Raw genomic sequence first — 19,288 nt, forward strand, 5'->3', positions numbered from 1 at the left:
TTAGCACAAATCTCCCATAAATAGTGATTTTTAATAATATGTATATTAAATCATTAGCAAGTTTTATACACTGCTTGCAAATTATTTACAAATGAGAATTCTACAGTTAAAGTTAGTTAATAGTTAATAGAATTGATAAGCATTTTAGTAGATAAATGTTTTACAATATTCATTCAATCAAACAATATATTATTTGTTTCTATATAAACAGAAATGTATTTAATACATACTTTTTTATGTTTTTCAAATTAAATATCTTTCAATATAAAATACTTTGTACACATTGAAGCTTTTGAAACATATTGAACATCAGTCTATTTAAGCATATTTGAATTAATAACCACTTTTTAAGTACTTAATTTATATTAATGCTGCTTTTTGTCTTCCTAGATCATTTTGCAGTTAGCACTTATTTTCTGGTTAATGTTAATCTGTTATTATGAATATATGTATATTGTTCTTAAATATATAATATTTATATGATGTATTACATAAATCAAATTCTTATATTAATATATTATTGTTGTGCACTATTGTTTAGTATGAGTAATTAAATATATGATACTTGCAATATATATAAAACAAAATGATCACAGTTATATGATAATTATAATCCACATTTAATAAATATTTAATTACTAAATAAATATCATTTGTGTAATAATAATAATAGTTATGCTATGTTGTATATGAAAAATAGTTACTACCTTACAAGCACCAAATTTTGGATATTTTTTTATTATAAATATCCATTAATTGTTAATTGAAAGTATTATTTCAAAGATGACATAATATTGAAAATTCCATTTTCAATATTTACATATTGTATTAAAGCAAGATAAATAATATATCTTTACCACTGCTCATCTAAATTTAATTAAATAAAGCACTTCCATAGTTATTTAAAAGTCAAAATATTAAACTATTTTGTTTGACGCAGAAAAATACACAACAATATCATACAAAAAATGTGTATAAAGAAATTTAGTTTGTTTTGAAGAAATATAATACCAAATGGTTTCAGAAAATAGTAACATTAATTGCAATTGTTTACATCTTTTCATACACTATAGCATAATATTTTAAATTCATTGAACCATTCATTAAAAAATAATTTATAATATTATATTCAGTAATAATACTGATGAAATTTTTGTTGTTGTCTTATATAATAAGATAACGACTTTGAATTTTCATATAATAATTATTATCAGCATTTTTAAATATTTACAATAAAAGTAGATATATTTAAGTGGTGATAATTACATATAAGCAAAAACAAACTTTTTAAAAGTTTAACTATATAATAGGATTTACTTAATGCGTTTCAATTATTAAAGAATGGGAAATTCAAATTTGTTTAAGTTGAATACTGTTGAATATAATAAGTAAATTATAAAATTATTATAAGTTATAATAAATATAAAACCATAAACAAAATAACTTATACATGTTTTAATATTATTATTACATCTTGGAGTGTGTAATTTAACATATTTTAGGCCTTACATATTTTTTATGTAAATTATTTAAGTGGAAAATATATTGCAATATGTAATTTTTTATAATGAAAATCACTGTTGAATATTCTTATGATATTCTAGAAATAAAATGCTGTGATGAAATAACATTATGAATTGTGAAATAACATATTATGATTTATATATAGAGAACCTGTAAAAACTATTTGTCTTTTATAAATATTATAAATTTCGAAATAATGAAGCATCTTTTATTCTTCTTTTTTTTTATATTTTTTAGAAATGGCACATATATCTATAATATCTAGCATTTTCACTGCTAGTTATAGGAATGGGAAGTCTGCTTTATTTTGACTAGACATTACAAAGTGCACATTGTACAGTAACTTGTCCTATAAACTGCACTAAAAAATGGTATTTGATATTCATATAAAAAAGTTATGAACAGTTATAAATTTATCATATATATAGAGCATACAAAAAAAGAAGTGATATTAATTGTAAGAATTGCAATAACTATGATTTCATATTTTGGCATTAAAAAATTAGAATAAATAGAAATATAATGCTCATGTTATATAAATTTCTTAATATGAAATATTTTTTCCAATGAAATTTATATTACCTATGTTTATTGAATTGAACATACTTTTGAAGTTCCATGAGATTCATCCATAGCAGCTGCTCGCCTTTTTATGCCTTCTAGATATATTTCACGATTAAACAGACCTCCACCAAGAGGAATACTGTAATAGACGTTAATTAAAGAATATCATATGTTTTATATAATAAATTATATTATATGAATGGTACATACGTGTCAATACCAGGTCTTATGGTTGTTTTAAAAACACCCCATACAGGTTTATGATCTGAGGTACAAATGCTGGGTACAGAGTCATAAACCAAACATTCTATAACTCCATCTTTATATGAATTAGAACTTTCATAACTAACTCTTCTGATATAGCCTCTTGTATGTCCTTTTCCTTTAAAGAGAATTCTATCAGTATATGCAGGTGTGCGTTGTTTACTACTTGAGTCAAAATTTTGTGTTCCAGGATCATATTTATATGTAGGAGGAAATGTAATTGGTGCTTCTTCAAAACCACGTAAAACAGCTCCTTCGCTAAGAATTGTTTTCAATTGATCTTTGTGCAAATTTACAGGTAATTGTTGTGGAAAGCATGCATCTGTGACCCATTGAATAACTTCCTCTCTTGGCTGAGCTAGCCGAAAGTTTAAATCACCACACCAAAATACACAGTCAAAATTTTGAGTTACATCTAAAAATATAATATTCATTCAATATTTTTATAATATAAGCTTATATAATACAATGTTTTTATAATATAATAATAGTAATATACATTTATATATCCACACCTTTGCTTTTATGTCTCGTAGGTAACTCTTTAGGAAGATCAAGATTTCTAACTATTCTTTTAATATCATTTACCCTTTCTTTAACTTTATCTTGATGTGCGGTTAAATGTGCAGTAACAAACAGAAAACTTGTGCCAAATAACATTAAAGCTATAGCTACTGCTCCTTTTGTTCTAAAAGCAGTTCCTGTCCTAGTTGAAAAGCTAGCATCTTCATGGATGGAACAGAACCAAATTAGATCTCTTCTTAAGAAAAGTGCAAGATGTAGTGTTCCTAAACCAGTACTACAGAGTAATACGTGAGAAGGACCAAGAGTTTCTTGCAAAGCTGCCTCCCATTCACTCCGCTCAGAACAAGATTCTTGTGTTCCAATTGCTAACAGGTCTGGAACAGTTTCTATATCTGAAGGTAACATAAAATCATTCAATTCTTTTGGTGGATTCTGTCCATTCATATTCCATGTTCCAATAAAAATTTTCAGTTCGCGATTTGGTAGTACTTTTTCAAGTTCTACTGGTCCAAGTAGTGAATTTGCAGCAATCCTACCATGAAGGAAATTTCTATAGCAAAAAATCATAACACATTTACAAAGACAAAGACAAGTACAAAATTAAAACTTTATTAAAATTTATAAACCTTTCTCGTGCTTTTTGTGTAGGAATTAGATTAAGAACTTGAGCAGCTAGTAATGCTTGTTTTGCTAGACTGTCCATAGATGCTCCAGTTTGAGATTGATGACGCTCTTTTTTTTTAGACAATGCATCATGAGATGTAGAACGTGGTTTAAGTTGAACAGGTGCACTTTTTATAGATTCTGGACTTGAATGTCTCATAGAATTTGTTGGTGAATTTCCTACTAAATTATCCACAGATCGCCTATGAATTAGTCTTTGCCTTAAATATGTAGGAACACTTGGAGAAATAGATCCAGAGGATGAATTTTCACCTAGAACATCAAAGTAATATAAAATTATGTAGAACTATATGGAAACCTTTTAGGAAAATACAAAATTTAGGTAACACATATGTATTTTAAAGTAATGTCTTGAAGAAATGAAGTTAATATTAGAAAATAGAATGATAAAGGATATTACAACTTGTATCTGTAATGAAACTAAATTGGTTCAATTGCCAGTTATTGTATTCTTGATACTGACACAGTTATTCAGAAATTAGCAAGAATGTGATTCATTTGAAATATTATAATCAAATATTTTATTCTTTTCTCAAGAGACATATCTTATGTAATTAAATATAGTATTGATATATGATTACATATATGAACAAGATTAAGGTCCTTTTAAGATGGAAAAACTTGTCTTTAAATATATATAGAAATATTATAAAATTTATATTAAAAAATTTATTTTTGTATATATAATATAACGTAATATAAATTTTCTTGGGAAAAGATCCAAAATAATTACCTCAGAGATTTTTAATCTATACAATATTAATGTCCTTAATAAATGTCTATGTTATTAATAATTTCATAGTTTAGATATTGAAATTTTTTTAAGTGGCCAAATAGAAGAAATAATGTAACATTTACATATTAATAAAATAAAAATGTTTGAAGAAGCATGAGAATCAAATTTTAAGCAGCAGGTATATTTCATTTGTTTTATTATACCTTCTTTTCCTGGTCTTTCAGTATTGTTAGTTTCATGGTATTGAACCATACTGTAAACATCAAAAGGATTGTAGAACATCCGTTCCATTTCCAAGAAGAAATAAGTGATATATTTTCCTTTTGTAAAATATTCATCCTTGAAGCTTTTTTCATTTCTTTCATAATCAATTAAAAGTTCATTTTCATCTTCTGATGATTCCTCAAATGAATCTTCTGTTGACTCTGCAGAGAAATCACTATCTTCACTATTTTTTTGTGATATTATGCTTTTTTCTTTTAGTAAAAATTTATGTGTATTTTGTAAATTTTTTATAGTGCCAGAATATGGTACTAAATTTGATATTTTGACAAAATCAAAATGTGATACTGAATTTGCAATTTTTGAAAAAGAATCAGAATAGTTTGAAGAATCATTTTTATTTTGTAGATATACATTTTTTATATTATAATCTTCATTTAAAAATGCAATTTTCTTATCTAAATTTCTATCTGAACCACATTTATATCCTTTTTCATCCTTTTCTATATTAATATTCGTTGCACTGAATGCCTTCCTATGTATTTTGATGTTTAATATATTTGTACATAAGTTATTAGGATATAAATTATCATTTTGTTTAGAACTTTGAGTTACATTTTCATATGATGTCACTTTACTGTTTTTAAAATGTTGATTGTCACATGAATTTTTAATATCAATTTTATGATTATTATTTTCTCTACTTTCAAAATTTATGTCAATATTAATATCATGCTGCAGTTTAGATGTATCTTCTTTTTCACAACTAACATTATGAGATTTAGTATTTAAATTTTCAGTACGTTTTTCAGAAGCTTCTCCAAATTTTAATTTTTGCTTTGTTTCTCTCTCTAGTTTGCCACTTTTATTTCGTTTAAATGCTTTAAACAATTTATTGAAAAAAGAAGTTTTTTTTGCTTTATTACTTGCATTAGACATGCTTAAAATATGATACTTAACACTATACTTCAGATACGTTTTTATGCCAAAGATCAGGTACTAACTGACTGTCAATAAGAACTGTCTCCTTGCATAAACACATTAGAAGCAATCTTTGCAGGTATTAGTGTAGAAAAGGATATGGTGGGGATGTGCAAGGTCACTACCTCATTCAGTCAAATTACAGATTTGATAAAAAGAGAAACATCGTAAGGAATGTATTAGTTAGTGTTATATATATCTTAATAACCCTTAAACAGCTAATAAATAAAAAAATTGTTTAGGGGAAACAATTAAACAATCAATTAATAATTGCTTAAATAATTAAATATCATTTAAGGAATTGAGAAATAATTTTTAAATTTATGAACCTAATATATCATCATTAAAATTAGTATAATTTGAAAACTGTTTAATTTTTAATGAAACTAATTCTTACCTTCAATAAATGTACTTTGTCGTTCTTTGCCACTAAAAACACTATTCTTTGCTACATTTTCTTCAACATTGTGCGTACTACTTGCTATATACATCTCCTCCTTCTCTATTGTCACATCTGTTTGACAATTTCCATTAGCAGAAGCTACCTCAGATTTAACAGATGTGTGGCTTAATGTAGTTGGAGATAATCTACTGACAGTCAAACTTTGTGGCGGTGTTCTGCTGCGTTCAGTCATTGCACAGCATAATGAAAGTTTTGTACTAGTATGAGATCCATGTTGTGAATTTTCCAGTTTAGAATTTTTATTTGAATCACCATCTTTATAAGATGTCTCCAAACATCCAACTTTGGTCTTTTTATTCATAAGCATACGGCAAAGAGATTTTTTCTTTTGCTTTGGCTTAGGGGAAATATCTGCCTTAGTATTTGTCACGTTAGATACATCAGCTTCTTCACACTGCTCCATGGTATTTGAAATTTTATATTTTGAATACCATATAATTAATCCACTATCAATGAATAAAGTACTTTATTATTGCATGAAAAGTTTAACGAAGTCAATCTATCATACATGTCACTATTAAATAAATCAAAACATAGGCATTTGTAATTTTGTTATATAATTATAATTATTCTTCTTCTAATATGAGTTCATATATAAATAAAAATTTTTTTAATGTTTATGCTCATTTGTGATATAAGTACTAGCATATATATAGTTTTTATATGAACAGTGTGCAATTATATCACTAATAATATATATTTTATTGTATAATATAGATTAGAATTGTAAAACAAGATATTTATCTTGTTAACATCTATAGCACTTTGTTATGTTTATGTCTTTGGCATATTTCTCATATTTAAAGAAATACATTTAATGTTACATTAATAAATAATTGCACTTCAAATATAATAAATTTAACACTTTCATATTGAATAATTTAGGTAGAATATTTAGAGTAAATGTAAATAATACATATTTGTAAGTATAATATTTAGGATGACTATTTAGTTTCTTGATGTTTTTCTTTAGGCATAACATTCATTTTCTTTGCACATGAATATCATTTCATAATTATTCAAAGGAACTTGTAGATGTATATATGTATCTTTCAATTTTATTGTTACAAATCAAATTCGATAGAAAGACATTGTGCTCATTGAAAGTCAGAGGTTAATTGGACTCAAGTTGTATACACTTTTCTTGTATTATTACGAAATTCACTTTGACTTTGAATCTCACATTGACTATACATCTATACATTGACACGTCATTCACGCTAAAATCCATAACAAACTGCATTCTGATTGAAAATACTTGAAGAACGACGATTAACTCTAACTTCCGCCTCCATGTTTAAATAAAAAGTTAAACAAAATACGTAACATCTATGTTATATTTTCAAAAATTCAGTATAAACTTCGCTAGAATTATCATTTTAGCGATAAATTGTTCTTATTTTCAGTAAAGCTCTCACAAATCCAAATACCGTATCTCTTCACCGCTTCGGCGCTGATTTCTGAACTTGCGCAGCTGTCAATTAAGCAGACGAAAATATTACCACATTACAATATTTTCTATAAAATTTCATATTTTACCGACTAATATTCAGTCTAAACAATATACTAAAATAAGAAATTTCTAATATTCTAGAAAATTTATAATGATTACTTGAAAAAATGATATTTCTTGACCAGTTAAATGAATAACTGTCAGAACGAGCAGACGACATTCATTAGCGCCTCACTGTTGGCAAAAACCATCTGTGACGCAATATACTTCATGTACTCGATATACATATGTAAGCATACGAATATATGTAGTAAGTACTTGGTTGGCTCATTTGGCGGGTTGCGTCACTATAATGTTTGTTTACGTGACGATAAATGTACATTTAAAGAAATGCGAATACACAGTTAAATTATGCTAGAAAATACATATATGTCCAACTAGAATATTTATTTGATTGTAAACAAAAAAAGGCAGCTGTTTATTTAAACTTTATAATTTTCTGTTTTGCAAGTCGATCGTGTAAATAACACATAATTGTAAATATAATCAAATAATCGTGGGCTATTAACGAAGAATAGTGTAAAGTAAATATTTAAATGTCGATGATCGCGGTTATTGTAAAAATGATCATTTATACAAATTTATGTTCGTGTCAAAGAAGATTCCAGAAAGACGCAGAAGCGGTACTACACACATGTAGGGAATAAATGTTTGCATATAAGTACATTGCCGCGTTTTCCAAACATTCGTTGGATGTTACTCATTGACCAAAGCGATGTAATATAGATCCATCCATCATTGAGACTTGATTATAGTGAATTTTCTATAGAACTAGATATCGGATAACGAAGCATATTAATAAATATACGAACAAAGTAGTAAAAGAAATGCCACAGCATGGTAAGTAATATTAATGACTTGATTGTGGCTGTAATATTTGTTAGACTCTACAATATATTCATATTCATATCAATAATAATAAATGTATTAAACATCTTTAAAAACATTTTTGCAACAAATTTTGACCGTAATAAATATTAGGAAAGTAAAAATAATTCATGTACGAAAAACTGTCGGAAACGATGGAAGAATAATTTCTAAATATATGTATATGTACAGTATATACGAAATTTTTAGAAAGAAGAATGATACATACAACATAAGTCTACGTCAATAACAATTCTAACATTTTTCAATAACTTGAGCGAAATATGTTTTGTCTCTTTTAAGTTATGATCAATGATTACGTTTTTCAACTAAAATTTATACACGCGCTTCTACATGGCGTACCAAATACATGGGCAGAATTCTAATGAAAGAAAATTTCATAGATATAGATTGCGAATGTGGGCGGTGTTAAGGGTGGCTTCAAATTTTCAATTACTTTTTACGATGTTAACAATAATTATAATGTCAACAGTATCAACAGAAAACGCGATAGAAAGTGAATTTAAACGTAAAATTAGTATTTAAACAACTATAATTATACGCATTTCACATACTATTGCGAAAAATGTTTTAAAACGCATGTAATCTCCTTTTCGTGCATAATTTTGACAAATAAATGGATTTTAACTTAGATGATAACACTAGCAGTGCAATATTTTTGGTAACATTTCTTTTAACAAATGAGTTCAAAATACCTATGTATACTTTATACAATCAACTTCGCTAAACAACTTGCAGCGGACTACATCTAAAAGACTATGAACAAGTAGGAATACATTTTTGAATTGATATCCATTACTAAATATTCCGATAGTTGTACGAAAAAAATAATATTGTGAAAAAGATTGTATATATACAAGGAAGAACGTGTATGACTGTGAACGAGCGAGCGAGAAGAGTTAACAAAAGAGGGAATGGGATAGAAACGTAATTCGCGCCGCCACCGCAAGGTGTCAGCATTGCATGCGGCTCGCTCGCTAGCGGCCACCATTGTTGAAATTCTGCTTTGGTTGATGCCCCGACAATTTTTTGACGGAAAATCGTAAATTCGCCAGCCCCTGGCAAGGGCCCTGTGCGGAAGGTGCGTATCCCGCGGTAATCCTTGGATCATGGCTCCACTATAGCTACCGTCAGTAGCATGTTTAGCGATAAAAAAGGGCCCACCGGGGAAAGCTAGTGAAATCGAGTGTGCCCATCGATTTACGCGAAAGAAAGAGGCACCCATGTCCGTGTCGTACGTCTTGTCGGGGTGTTGGTGTTGTGTGCGCTGTCTGAATTGTGCATGGTACGTGCGTGCATGCGTGCCGGTACAATGCAACGCGTCTGTCCTCTCGCACCATGCAATCTGTCGATCTTAGATTCTGTTGTCCGAAGTGAACAAAACGTTCGATTATCCGAGTGTCCCCGAGAGTGTGAGATATTTGGGCGTCAGGTAGAGATTGTACGAATAATTTGGAAATTTTGAATATATAAGTACACGTTGTTCCGCGTGTCGGCAACACGCGACTCGCGCGTTATCGACGATACTGTCCAGGTGCGGGGAAACACTACATCCCTGCTTCGTTGTTTCGTTAGTGTCTCTGTGCGTTAGTGTTAGTGCGTGTGCGGTATCCACGGGGTTAGATGTCTTCTTTCCACGCTTTGCACGTTGTGCGTGCATAGGCGTGTGCATATGCGAACGCACGTCATTCATACATGTGTGCATACGTGCGCCCCTGTGTATTTTCCATGGGTGTATATGCGTGGCTTGGTTAACGTGCTTCATTCGTATATATGCGTGCTCTGGTGCGGTACGTCTACGCACACTGCATGCCATCGGAATTCACGAAAAAGTACATGAACTGTAATCCTACTACCACACCGTTGGATCAGCAAATCGAGATACACAGTGTTACACTCGCATGTCCATAGCTCCCCTCGTGGCTAAATCGTAACATCGGCTACGAAACACTTACAGTGTTATTCCTTGTATCGTGATTCTGTGCAATACTGTTAGAATTTCACATCGATATTATTGTGACAGTTCCTTTCAAAGATATAACGCTCGATCCATCATGAGAAATTTCCAAAATAAACTGAGCTTGGTGCTTCTTGAATCTTTTCATATATCAACGTTGACACCCTGACAAATACTGTGATTTTTTATCATCATCCTTAATCTTCGTTCACAGATATCGAATCTTTTGTGTTTTATGAATTTTACGTCCTTTATTGTTTAAATATTGTGGAGGGTTACTTCCAATTATGTGTCCTATTTGTTTAACAAGTAGATATGTTTGTCCTTTAAATTGTTCTTGTGAACTTTTCATCTTGGGATTGTATTATTAGTGTAATGTATTGTATTTTGATACAAATAGCTTAAAATTATTGATAATGTGACATTCACTCATAATACTGGATATTGTAAAAATGTAAGATAAACGCCATTTAAAGATGTAAACATTGAAACTACAAACCTTGTTGCAAAAAGGATTTGAGCTTTGTGAAATATGTGGGTTATATAGAAATATTTTAACAGAAAAGATTAATCTTCTTCTTGCTTAGTATCAAGTCAATCAAAAATTTATACAATTGTATAAAGAAATATTCATTGCCAATAATACTTATATTTATATTTGTTTCACTATTAATACCATTGGAATATTTTAATTTTACATCAATTACAGCTTAACAAGATGTAAACATTCAGTTATCCATTAGTATAAAATAAACTAATTTAAACTAAGCTAGTTAAAAATAAACTAGTTTATTTAAACATTTTCTTATAACACTTTCAGAAATAAAAAATATTTTTAATTGCACATTACAAGGAAGAACAACTAACTTCCAATTTATATAATTCATTAAATAATTATCAATGTTATTAATGTGTACATAATATTAATGAGCAAAGAGTAAACATTTTAGAGCAGCATTATGATGTGCATTGTCAAAACACATGAATTGTTCCTATCAATAGTAAACGTAATTTTTGACACTTTCTTCACATAACTTATTTCAAAGACAAAAAATTATTTTAATTTTTCAAGTTTATTTAAAACAATCTATAATTGTAATCATAGTTTTCAATGAACACGTTTGTTTACAGGGCCATTTATATTTGGAGTTGCGCCAAAATGGGCGCTATCAAATAATTTCATGCAGTGGGATTACATACAAGAATTGGTAGCACATGGTGGTGTGCCTGACGTTTATAATTTACGTCACAAGGAAGAAAATATAAGTGTGTCGGATTTAGATTTAACTTATGTTAATCAATTTATAAACTTCATACAATCAACAAAAAATAAAAAGATTGCAGATTCTGATATACAGAAGGGAACAGTTGATAAATGCTTATCAGAATTTTTAGAGCCTGTGCTTAAAAATCACAAGGAAAGTTATAGTACCTGTCACAGTGACGATAGTAAAATAAAACCATCTAATTTATTGGATACTAACCAAACCATAGATACTTACTTATTTTGCAAAGACAAAAGTGAAAATTTATCTGAAACAAAGGAGAAAATTGATCATCATCATAAAATTATTGATTGTGTTCCTTGCTTGTCACAACAATCAAATATACAAAATATTACACAGTACAAGACATTATCTAAAATTTTGGAGCAGTATAAAAATATTTATAATCTTTATGCTTCTGAAGAAGACAAGCCACTTAATTTAGTAAAAAACTTGGAAGATAATAAAGGCTGTTGTAACAAACAAAGTGAAGATAAAAAGAAGCTGTGTAATTTTACAGATATAAAAGTATCTTTAAAGGACTGTGCCATTTCAGATCGAACAAATCATTCCTGTAATATAGAAAATTGCTACAACACAAAGTACAAGGAAATAGACTATGGTTTATTAAAATTTTCAGATCTAGATGATTTATCTCCTAAATTAAAAATTGATAAAACGTTACTTAAAGCTTCAAAATCTAAATTATGTAAAAATTTAGAAACAAAGTTAAATTGTGTACCAAATAAATACTTAGAACAAGAAAGTACTCTTGCTCTTAATAAATATTTGAGTAATAAAACTTCAGTGTTTTTGCGTGAGAAGAAGAATACAAATGTTTCTTTTATAAATTCACCTCTGAATGTCAAAGATACAAGTATTAAAAGTGAATCTTGTTCAGACGAACAAATAAATAAATCAAAGAACTCGTATTTTGTAAATACCTGCAAACCAACATTAAGTAATTGGGAGGATTTCGAAATGTCAGGACAATATCCAGGTCATAGCCGACCTCCGGTTGGCACACCCCCACCTCAGACAGTTTGGAATCATCTTACAATGGCACAAAGTCAAGGTAATAACTCTCTTCAATTTTTTGGAAAATTTAAAAAAAAAGAATATCATTTTTAATATAAAATGATAAGCATCGTTCTTTTATATTAAAAATATTTGTCTTAGTTTCAGGATTGAACATTCATCCAACAGCCTTGTCAGGTGCAGCATTGAGTCCGGCAGGATTTTACACACATCCATCTATGGCAAGAGCATCTCATATAACATCACAACTTACACCACAACTTGCACATACTCAAGCACCTCCAACATGGCATACACCAACTGTTCCATCAAAAACAGTTACTCCAGCCAATACACCAGGAAATCCTTTGTTTAGTTTACAAATGCTGGTAGATAATAGACAGAACCAAAGTCAGTATAGAAACTCACCTGGTTCACAAAGTACACTAGATTTATCATCTACTTCTGAAATTATTCCTGAAAATTATTCTCGCATACCTCAAGATATCCCAATAAGTTTGACTGCAAGGAATGTAGATAAGGGTAGCAGAAATGGAAATATTATTTCTCCTCCAATACCTTTGAATGGAGAAACTTCATCTGATAGTGGAATTAGTTCGTCGGTTCCGACACCTAATTCTGTTAGTGAACCAGTTTCACTCTCAACAAAGGAAGTTACAACACCTAAAATAACAGTAAAAAACTTTGAAAGCAATTTAAAAGGAGTGGCAAATCTTCATGATAAGATTAAGGAGATGAATGTAGATAATTTTACGCAAAAAGTTATAAATTTACCACCTAGTGTTACGATTGAAAGGGTAGTTCCAGAGAAGAAAGAGCTTGAGGTTACAAAAAATAAAGATACATTAAGTGTCATTGCACAAGTACCAAGAAATGTTTTGCCTGTTATTGTAAACCTTGCCTCTAAAGTGGACAAAGATGTAACAGATAGTCCGAAAAGAGAATCGTCTTCAGAACGAGATCGAAAGATCGAAGAGACGAATGTAAGATCACCTAAAAATTTACCAAAAAGAGGTAAAAAGGGTGTAGATTCTCTGTTAGAAAAGTTAGAAGGTGGTAATAAAAAACTTGGCAGTGCTGAAAATATTGGATCTGTTATTGTAATGCCAGTAGAGGAAAGAGATACATCGAGTGTTAAAAGCATGTCCCCCGATAGACAGAAATCGAAATCTCCAAATAGGGAAGACGAAGTAGTATCTCCAGCTTTCAGTAATGACGATTCTAACGATAATACTAAGCAACGCAGAAAAAGAAAACTAGAAAAGCCTGTACGGCTTAGTAAAGACTCTAAAACAGAAGTAGAAGATATGGAATTAGAACCTACAGAACCAACAGAACCTAGAACAAGTGAACCAATAACAGAAGAAACAAATGCAACTCCAGTTGTCAAATTAGAAGACAATATTGATACAGCAGAGCAGAGAATATCTGAAAAAATCGAAGAAAGTGTAGACGAAACAAGTGAGGAGAATCAACCTATTAGAAGGCGGAGGAGTAGTGAAAGTACACCTCCTAGTTCAACTCCATCGAATCAGAGGGTTAGAAGAAAATCTAGCGATGATGCGACTGAATTTTCAAAAGTAACAAGTCCAAAACCTGTAAATAATACAAATCCGTTTAATGAGGTTGAATCAGAACTTGAAAAGATGTTCGCCGGTATCGTTGAGACAGAGACAGATGTCAAAAAGGAAGAATCAAAATCAGAACTTACAGAACCTGAACTTCAATCCGGGAGCACAACGAAGGTCGAAAATTTAGAAAATAATGTGTTACACACAAAAGAGGCGCAAAGTATAAATCCTACTGATGTTTCGTCTACAGTTGATACAAAAATGTCTGGAAAGAAAGGGAAAAAAACTAAAGTACAAGGTGCTAAACGAAAAATATCCAGATCATCTGAAAATATTTTTGGAACTGTGGGTAATGATATACCTCATAAGGAAATCAAAAAGAGAAGAATATCTAAGAGTTCGAAAAAGCAAGACGCCTCGAAAAAGACTAAGAAAAATGCAAAAGTGGATGGAATAAGAGAAATGACATATGATTCTGGGTCAAATGCAAGTTCTATTAGGTCTCGTGGGCCAGTAGTTCATGTTGAAGGTCCAAGGGACAGTCCATTAAGTATTCAAGTAGTTAATGCACCACGGGAAGAAGAAGAAGAAAAAAGTAAAGAAAAACGAAAGAGTATTGGAAATGGTAATGCGGGGAGAAGTAAGAGACTCAGCCATCAAAACGATTTAGATTATAGGGGTTTGTAGTTTTAATACTTATATATATTTATATTATATATATAAACGAAAATTTCTAAATATAAAATTAAAAAAAATATGTACTTTATATAGGTAAAGTCAGTAGAGCGGGTCTCTTTAGTTCAACGTTGTCATCACGTTATGACGCACATACAACAGATTCCACATGGGTGTGCGTATTTTGTAAACAAGGTCCTCATTCTGTAATACCTGGGGATCCTGCTCGACCACATCCTAATTTAGCTGGTCCGCATATAGCACCTGGAACATACACTGTGCGTATATTCTTTTTTTTAGCATGTATATTAAATATTTTTTTACTTTATTTTAAATTATGAGTAATATTAGGAATAACATTGTTTATCAAATTATAGGTTCCAGCTGGTGTTTTGAGTGATTTATTTGGGCCATACTTAATTGGTAAAGAACGTTTAGAAGATGGAATTCTTTCGGCTGATGAACAAGAGATTACTACAGAACAGAAGAAAGGTGGTAAGAATAAAAGGAGTTTGAGGTACGCTGGGTTAGCCGATCAGTTTACTGCAAAGATGGGTAAAAAGAAAAGAAATTCCATTGAAAGTAATACTAATGCCATGTTTACGGGAATGACTGTACTCCCCGGGGAAGAACAACGTTGGGAAGTGTGGCTTCATGAACAGTGTGCTGTTTGGGCAGCTGGGGTGTACATGGCAGGTACAATAAAAACAACTTTCTTAGAACTAATTGCAGTAAAAAAAATTGTAGTAAGATTCTTAAGAAAAAATTAATTTACATTACAGGTGGAAGAGTAACAGGTTTACAAGAAGCTGTATGGGATGCAGCAAAGTCGTTATGTGACTCTTGTGGTTTAACAGGAGCAAATATTGGTTGCGTTAAACGCGGTTGTAAAGCCGTTACGCATTACCCCTGTGCATTAACAAAAGGCTGGCACTTGGATACTAATCAGTATATACCGAAGTGCAACCTTCATCGGGTTACGTGAAATTTTGGTGAGTTCGCCAGTATGCGTTACTATGGAATAAATTATCTGCATTATTTCACAACGTATGGCTTTAATTTGAAGCACCGAATGATGATTAATAATTATAGAAAATTATATCCAAATTTGTTTATAAAAGAAATATGTTAAAATTAACAAAGCGTAAAACAAAACATCTTTGTATATTCATATATACTATGAGAAATATTTAACTCTTTAACCTCTTGTTCACTCTGTATTGTATATAATCAATATTTTTGTTGAAAAAAGTTGAAATTTTAATCAAGTCTAATAATTAATTTATATTTTTCAGCATTTAACAGTTTTGAGAAGTTTTGAAATTACGCTTTGCATCATTCGATGCATAAGTGTGTTTGGAGTGTGAAAGTATAAATGTCAAATGTATAAAGGACAGACATATGGTAATTTGCATACACGAAATATCAATATGCTCGACAGAAATATCTTCCAATGTACAAGATGTTCAAACGAGAATGCTGTTACTCTCTTAAGAATTTCAAATGAAAATGGAAATTAACGGATATGAAGAAATGGAAGTTCTTCTCGTTAATTAAATTTAATTAATTTTCTTGGCCTGTGGCCTTGAACAGTGGCCTTTTCGACCTAATGTAAAAGGAAGATTTTTTAATTTAAAATTTGTAGTATAGACGAATCGTTGCTGAGGAACAATGTTAATCAAAAAAGTATTTGCTTTCTTACTAATATTTATGAAATTTGAAAACGTTACCAATTTTTCCCTAAAACATCATGTACGCAGGAATAAAATATGGGGCATATTGTATTAAAATTTGAACAAAAATCAGAATTCGGCAAAAGAATGAGAAAGCATTAAATTTCTTCTAAGTTGTATGTGTGTATATAAAATGGAATGAATTATTAATCAAGTAATTTAATGGAATTTGAACACGCGTTTCGAATGAAGTGTGGATAAGAAACATATAGACAAGTGTTCTCCGGTGAATGTAAGAAATCATCTGTAAATAACAAAGTTTTTATGTGAAAAAAATTATTATTATATTATTATACAACTTTAATGGTATTGCGATATTCTTCATTTTTAAAAATCATACTATTTTAGTAAGCATGTGTAGTTATGTTCTTTATTGCGGGAAACTACATTTAGTGTAACAATACTTATTTCTATTATAATTTTTTGAAGATTAATTGTGACATAAATCTACTGTAGGTGTAAATAAATAGATTTTCGCTCATATAATATTTCCCTTTATTTCTTAACCTTGTCTATTTTATAACTATGTGTTGAAATCATTTTTATTTAAAGAGAACGAGCTCACATGTTTACTTGAAAAGAGAACACTTGTAATAATTGTAATTAACGTTGTTAATATAACAATAAATTTCTAAGAAAAAGATGGACATTTGTTCCAGAAATATTATCTTCTCTTTTTCCGGCATGTGACAATTATAACTTCACTGTATATTATAATTTATGAATGTGTGAAATCAGTGTTTAAGGTTCAATAGTATATATACAATTCAGTGATTAAATTAATCGCTACTTATTATAAAATTTATGGTAATTATTACTGATTTATATTATTTTTTCATATTACTATTATTGTAATCATCTGCGCCGTCATTATTGTCATTGTCGTTTCCATCAAATTTTGTAAGAATATAAAAGAATCAAGTTTTTATAATAACAAGTATAAGAACAAGGATAATATTGATTCTCTTAATGTATCAGGGAGAAGTAGTATAAAACAGAAAAATTGTATAAAAATATATAGAATAAAATGTACATAATATTAATTTGAGTAGATAAAAAGAAATATGTATATACATACATACATGTGTATATGTATTTGTATATACATAAATCTGCAAACATGTTAAAAAAGATAGTTGCCACTCCTCCTCCCACAACACAGAGTATGGCAAAGGAAGAGTAATCATTTTTAAACGTTAGTTATATAGATACAGAAACTAAGTTGTCTAAGGAAAAAGATTCTTTGTACATATTATATATCATATAGTAACAAATGTCTTGTAAAAAGGATTCAAAGAGCGTAAAAAAAGCATTTTATTTAGGATTATAGTCTATCTGTTTTAATGTAAGATGATGAATAGTTTACATAAAAGTCAACGTATTTGGGTTTTTCTTAAACTCCTCAAGACATAGCTCGTCACTTGAAGGGCAGTCTTTGTAAGATAAAACAAAGAAACAAACAGCCAAAAAATATTGCTACTGAGTTTAATAACAAAAATTAAATTGTAAACAAAACGCTTATATTATACAATTGTGTATGAAAGGGAAACAAAATTCTATCTTAGATGAATAACTGTAATATTAATACTTGTGATACAAAAAAAATTTCTGGATAGGAAAGTGTGATGAATAATTCCAGTATATTCTTCCTTTAAATCTAACTCTGCGTACATAGAGCACTATCTACATATTCCTGTACAGTTCAGCTTTACGATAAGCCACTGTAGTATTGTATACATATATTAGACTATTTGTGAAAGAAAAGTATAAAGCAGGATATTGTCAGAAGTTTTAGAGATTTTAGAATTCTCTTTGTACGCATAGTTTATCAATATGTAACAAATTTTGAAAGTGAAATGGAAAAAAAATGTTTTATTATCTGTCTTGTATAAATGCTAAATTCATTTGGCTTGTAAATTGCGGAGAAAATAATTTAAAGCACTGATGCGCAAACAAAATTTGAATATCACATTGCCTAAGTAATTTGTATAAAATATAGATCTGTAAAATAAAATTGTCACATCGTGATGCGTGGTGAGAGAGGTAACGGTAGTAATGTTCGCGAATTGAAAGTAGCAAAAAACAATTATGTAATGTTAAAAAATCAATAGGTATTTTTATTCCTTGCCTTCGTATTTTTTAGGTCTAATTTAGTTTCGGATCTCCCCTTCTCTTTTCTGTTCAGTTCTCTTTCTTTTCTTGCTTTTATATTGCTTTTAAGAGCTACCTATAGTTTTATACAATTTCTGTGACCTGGTTTAATATTAATAATCAATAGAAAAAGAAAAGTATCGGTTTTAATCTATTTACTGATGCCCGAATAGTAGAACAAAATTCGCGAAATGTATTTGAAGTCGATACAATAATACAGCTAAGTATATATCTTTGTGTAATATAAATATAATGAATAATAAAATATGATACAATTCACAAGTCAGAATAACTATAGACAATTTCAAAATGGCCCTTTATATATTAGATGAATGTACAAAATTAAAAAAAAAGTAGTATGAAGTTCTTGTACCAATTTTGATCCCACTAAACAAAACATAATAAAGAAACATTACGTACAAAAAGTACGCAAATTTCGGTTGCGTAATGAAAATTTTTATGTACATGACAAAAGAGATAGTATTATTAATATTTAATTTTTTTTGTTATAAAGCGTAATGAAATGAACTTTTG

At 29.5% G+C, this 19,288-nt stretch overlaps 2 protein-coding genes across 10 annotated transcripts; one reads left to right on the plus strand and one right to left on the minus strand.

Moving 5' to 3' along the window:
- Positions 1 to 359: 359 nt before the first annotated feature.
- Positions 360 to 7,678, minus strand: LOC100651090 (inositol polyphosphate 5-phosphatase E). Of its 4 annotated transcripts, XM_012313468.3 has the most exons (7): positions 7,576 to 7,678; positions 5,898 to 7,437; positions 4,501 to 4,722; positions 3,504 to 3,813; positions 2,868 to 3,427; positions 2,299 to 2,767; positions 360 to 2,227 (listed from the first exon to the last, which is right to left on the minus strand). In XM_012313468.3, the coding sequence occupies exons 2-7, from the start codon at positions 6,364 to 6,366 to the stop codon at positions 2,113 to 2,115; spliced, it is 2,145 nt and encodes a 714-aa protein (XP_012168858.1). In that variant the 5' UTR covers positions 6,367 to 7,437; positions 7,576 to 7,678; the 3' UTR covers positions 360 to 2,112. The 4 variants fall into 4 exon arrangements, with proteins under 4 accessions (XP_012168858.1, XP_003398881.1, XP_012168857.1 ...); XM_003398833.4 differs by lacking the exon at positions 4,501 to 4,722 and having other exon boundaries at positions 5,898 to 7,661; XM_012313467.3 differs by lacking the exons at positions 5,898 to 7,437; positions 7,576 to 7,678 and having other exon boundaries at positions 2,868 to 3,409; positions 4,501 to 5,681.
- Positions 7,679 to 8,288: 610 nt separating this feature from the next.
- On the plus strand, positions 8,289 to 19,036 carry LOC100646551 (uncharacterized protein CG5098). 6 transcript variants are annotated; one of them, XM_048410237.1, is made up of 7 exons: positions 8,289 to 8,316; positions 11,453 to 12,661; positions 12,766 to 14,874; positions 14,967 to 15,148; positions 15,248 to 15,566; positions 15,653 to 15,862; positions 16,166 to 19,036. In XM_048410237.1, exons 1-6 carry the CDS (start codon positions 8,304 to 8,306, stop codon positions 15,853 to 15,855), a joined length of 4,035 nt encoding a protein of 1,344 aa, XP_048266194.1. In that variant the 5' UTR covers positions 8,289 to 8,303; the 3' UTR covers positions 15,856 to 15,862; positions 16,166 to 19,036. The 6 variants fall into 6 exon arrangements, with proteins under 6 accessions (XP_048266194.1, XP_012168860.1, XP_012168861.1 ...); XM_012313470.3 differs by lacking the exon at positions 8,289 to 8,316 and adding an exon at positions 9,309 to 9,445; XM_012313471.3 differs by lacking the exon at positions 8,289 to 8,316 and adding an exon at positions 9,656 to 9,796.
- The last annotated feature ends 252 nt before the right edge of the window (positions 19,037 to 19,288 follow it).

Source organism: Bombus terrestris, chromosome 11 (assembly GCF_910591885.1).
Source record: "Bombus terrestris chromosome 11, iyBomTerr1.2, whole genome shotgun sequence".
NCBI classification, from domain to species: Eukaryota; Metazoa; Arthropoda; class Insecta; order Hymenoptera; family Apidae; genus Bombus; species Bombus terrestris.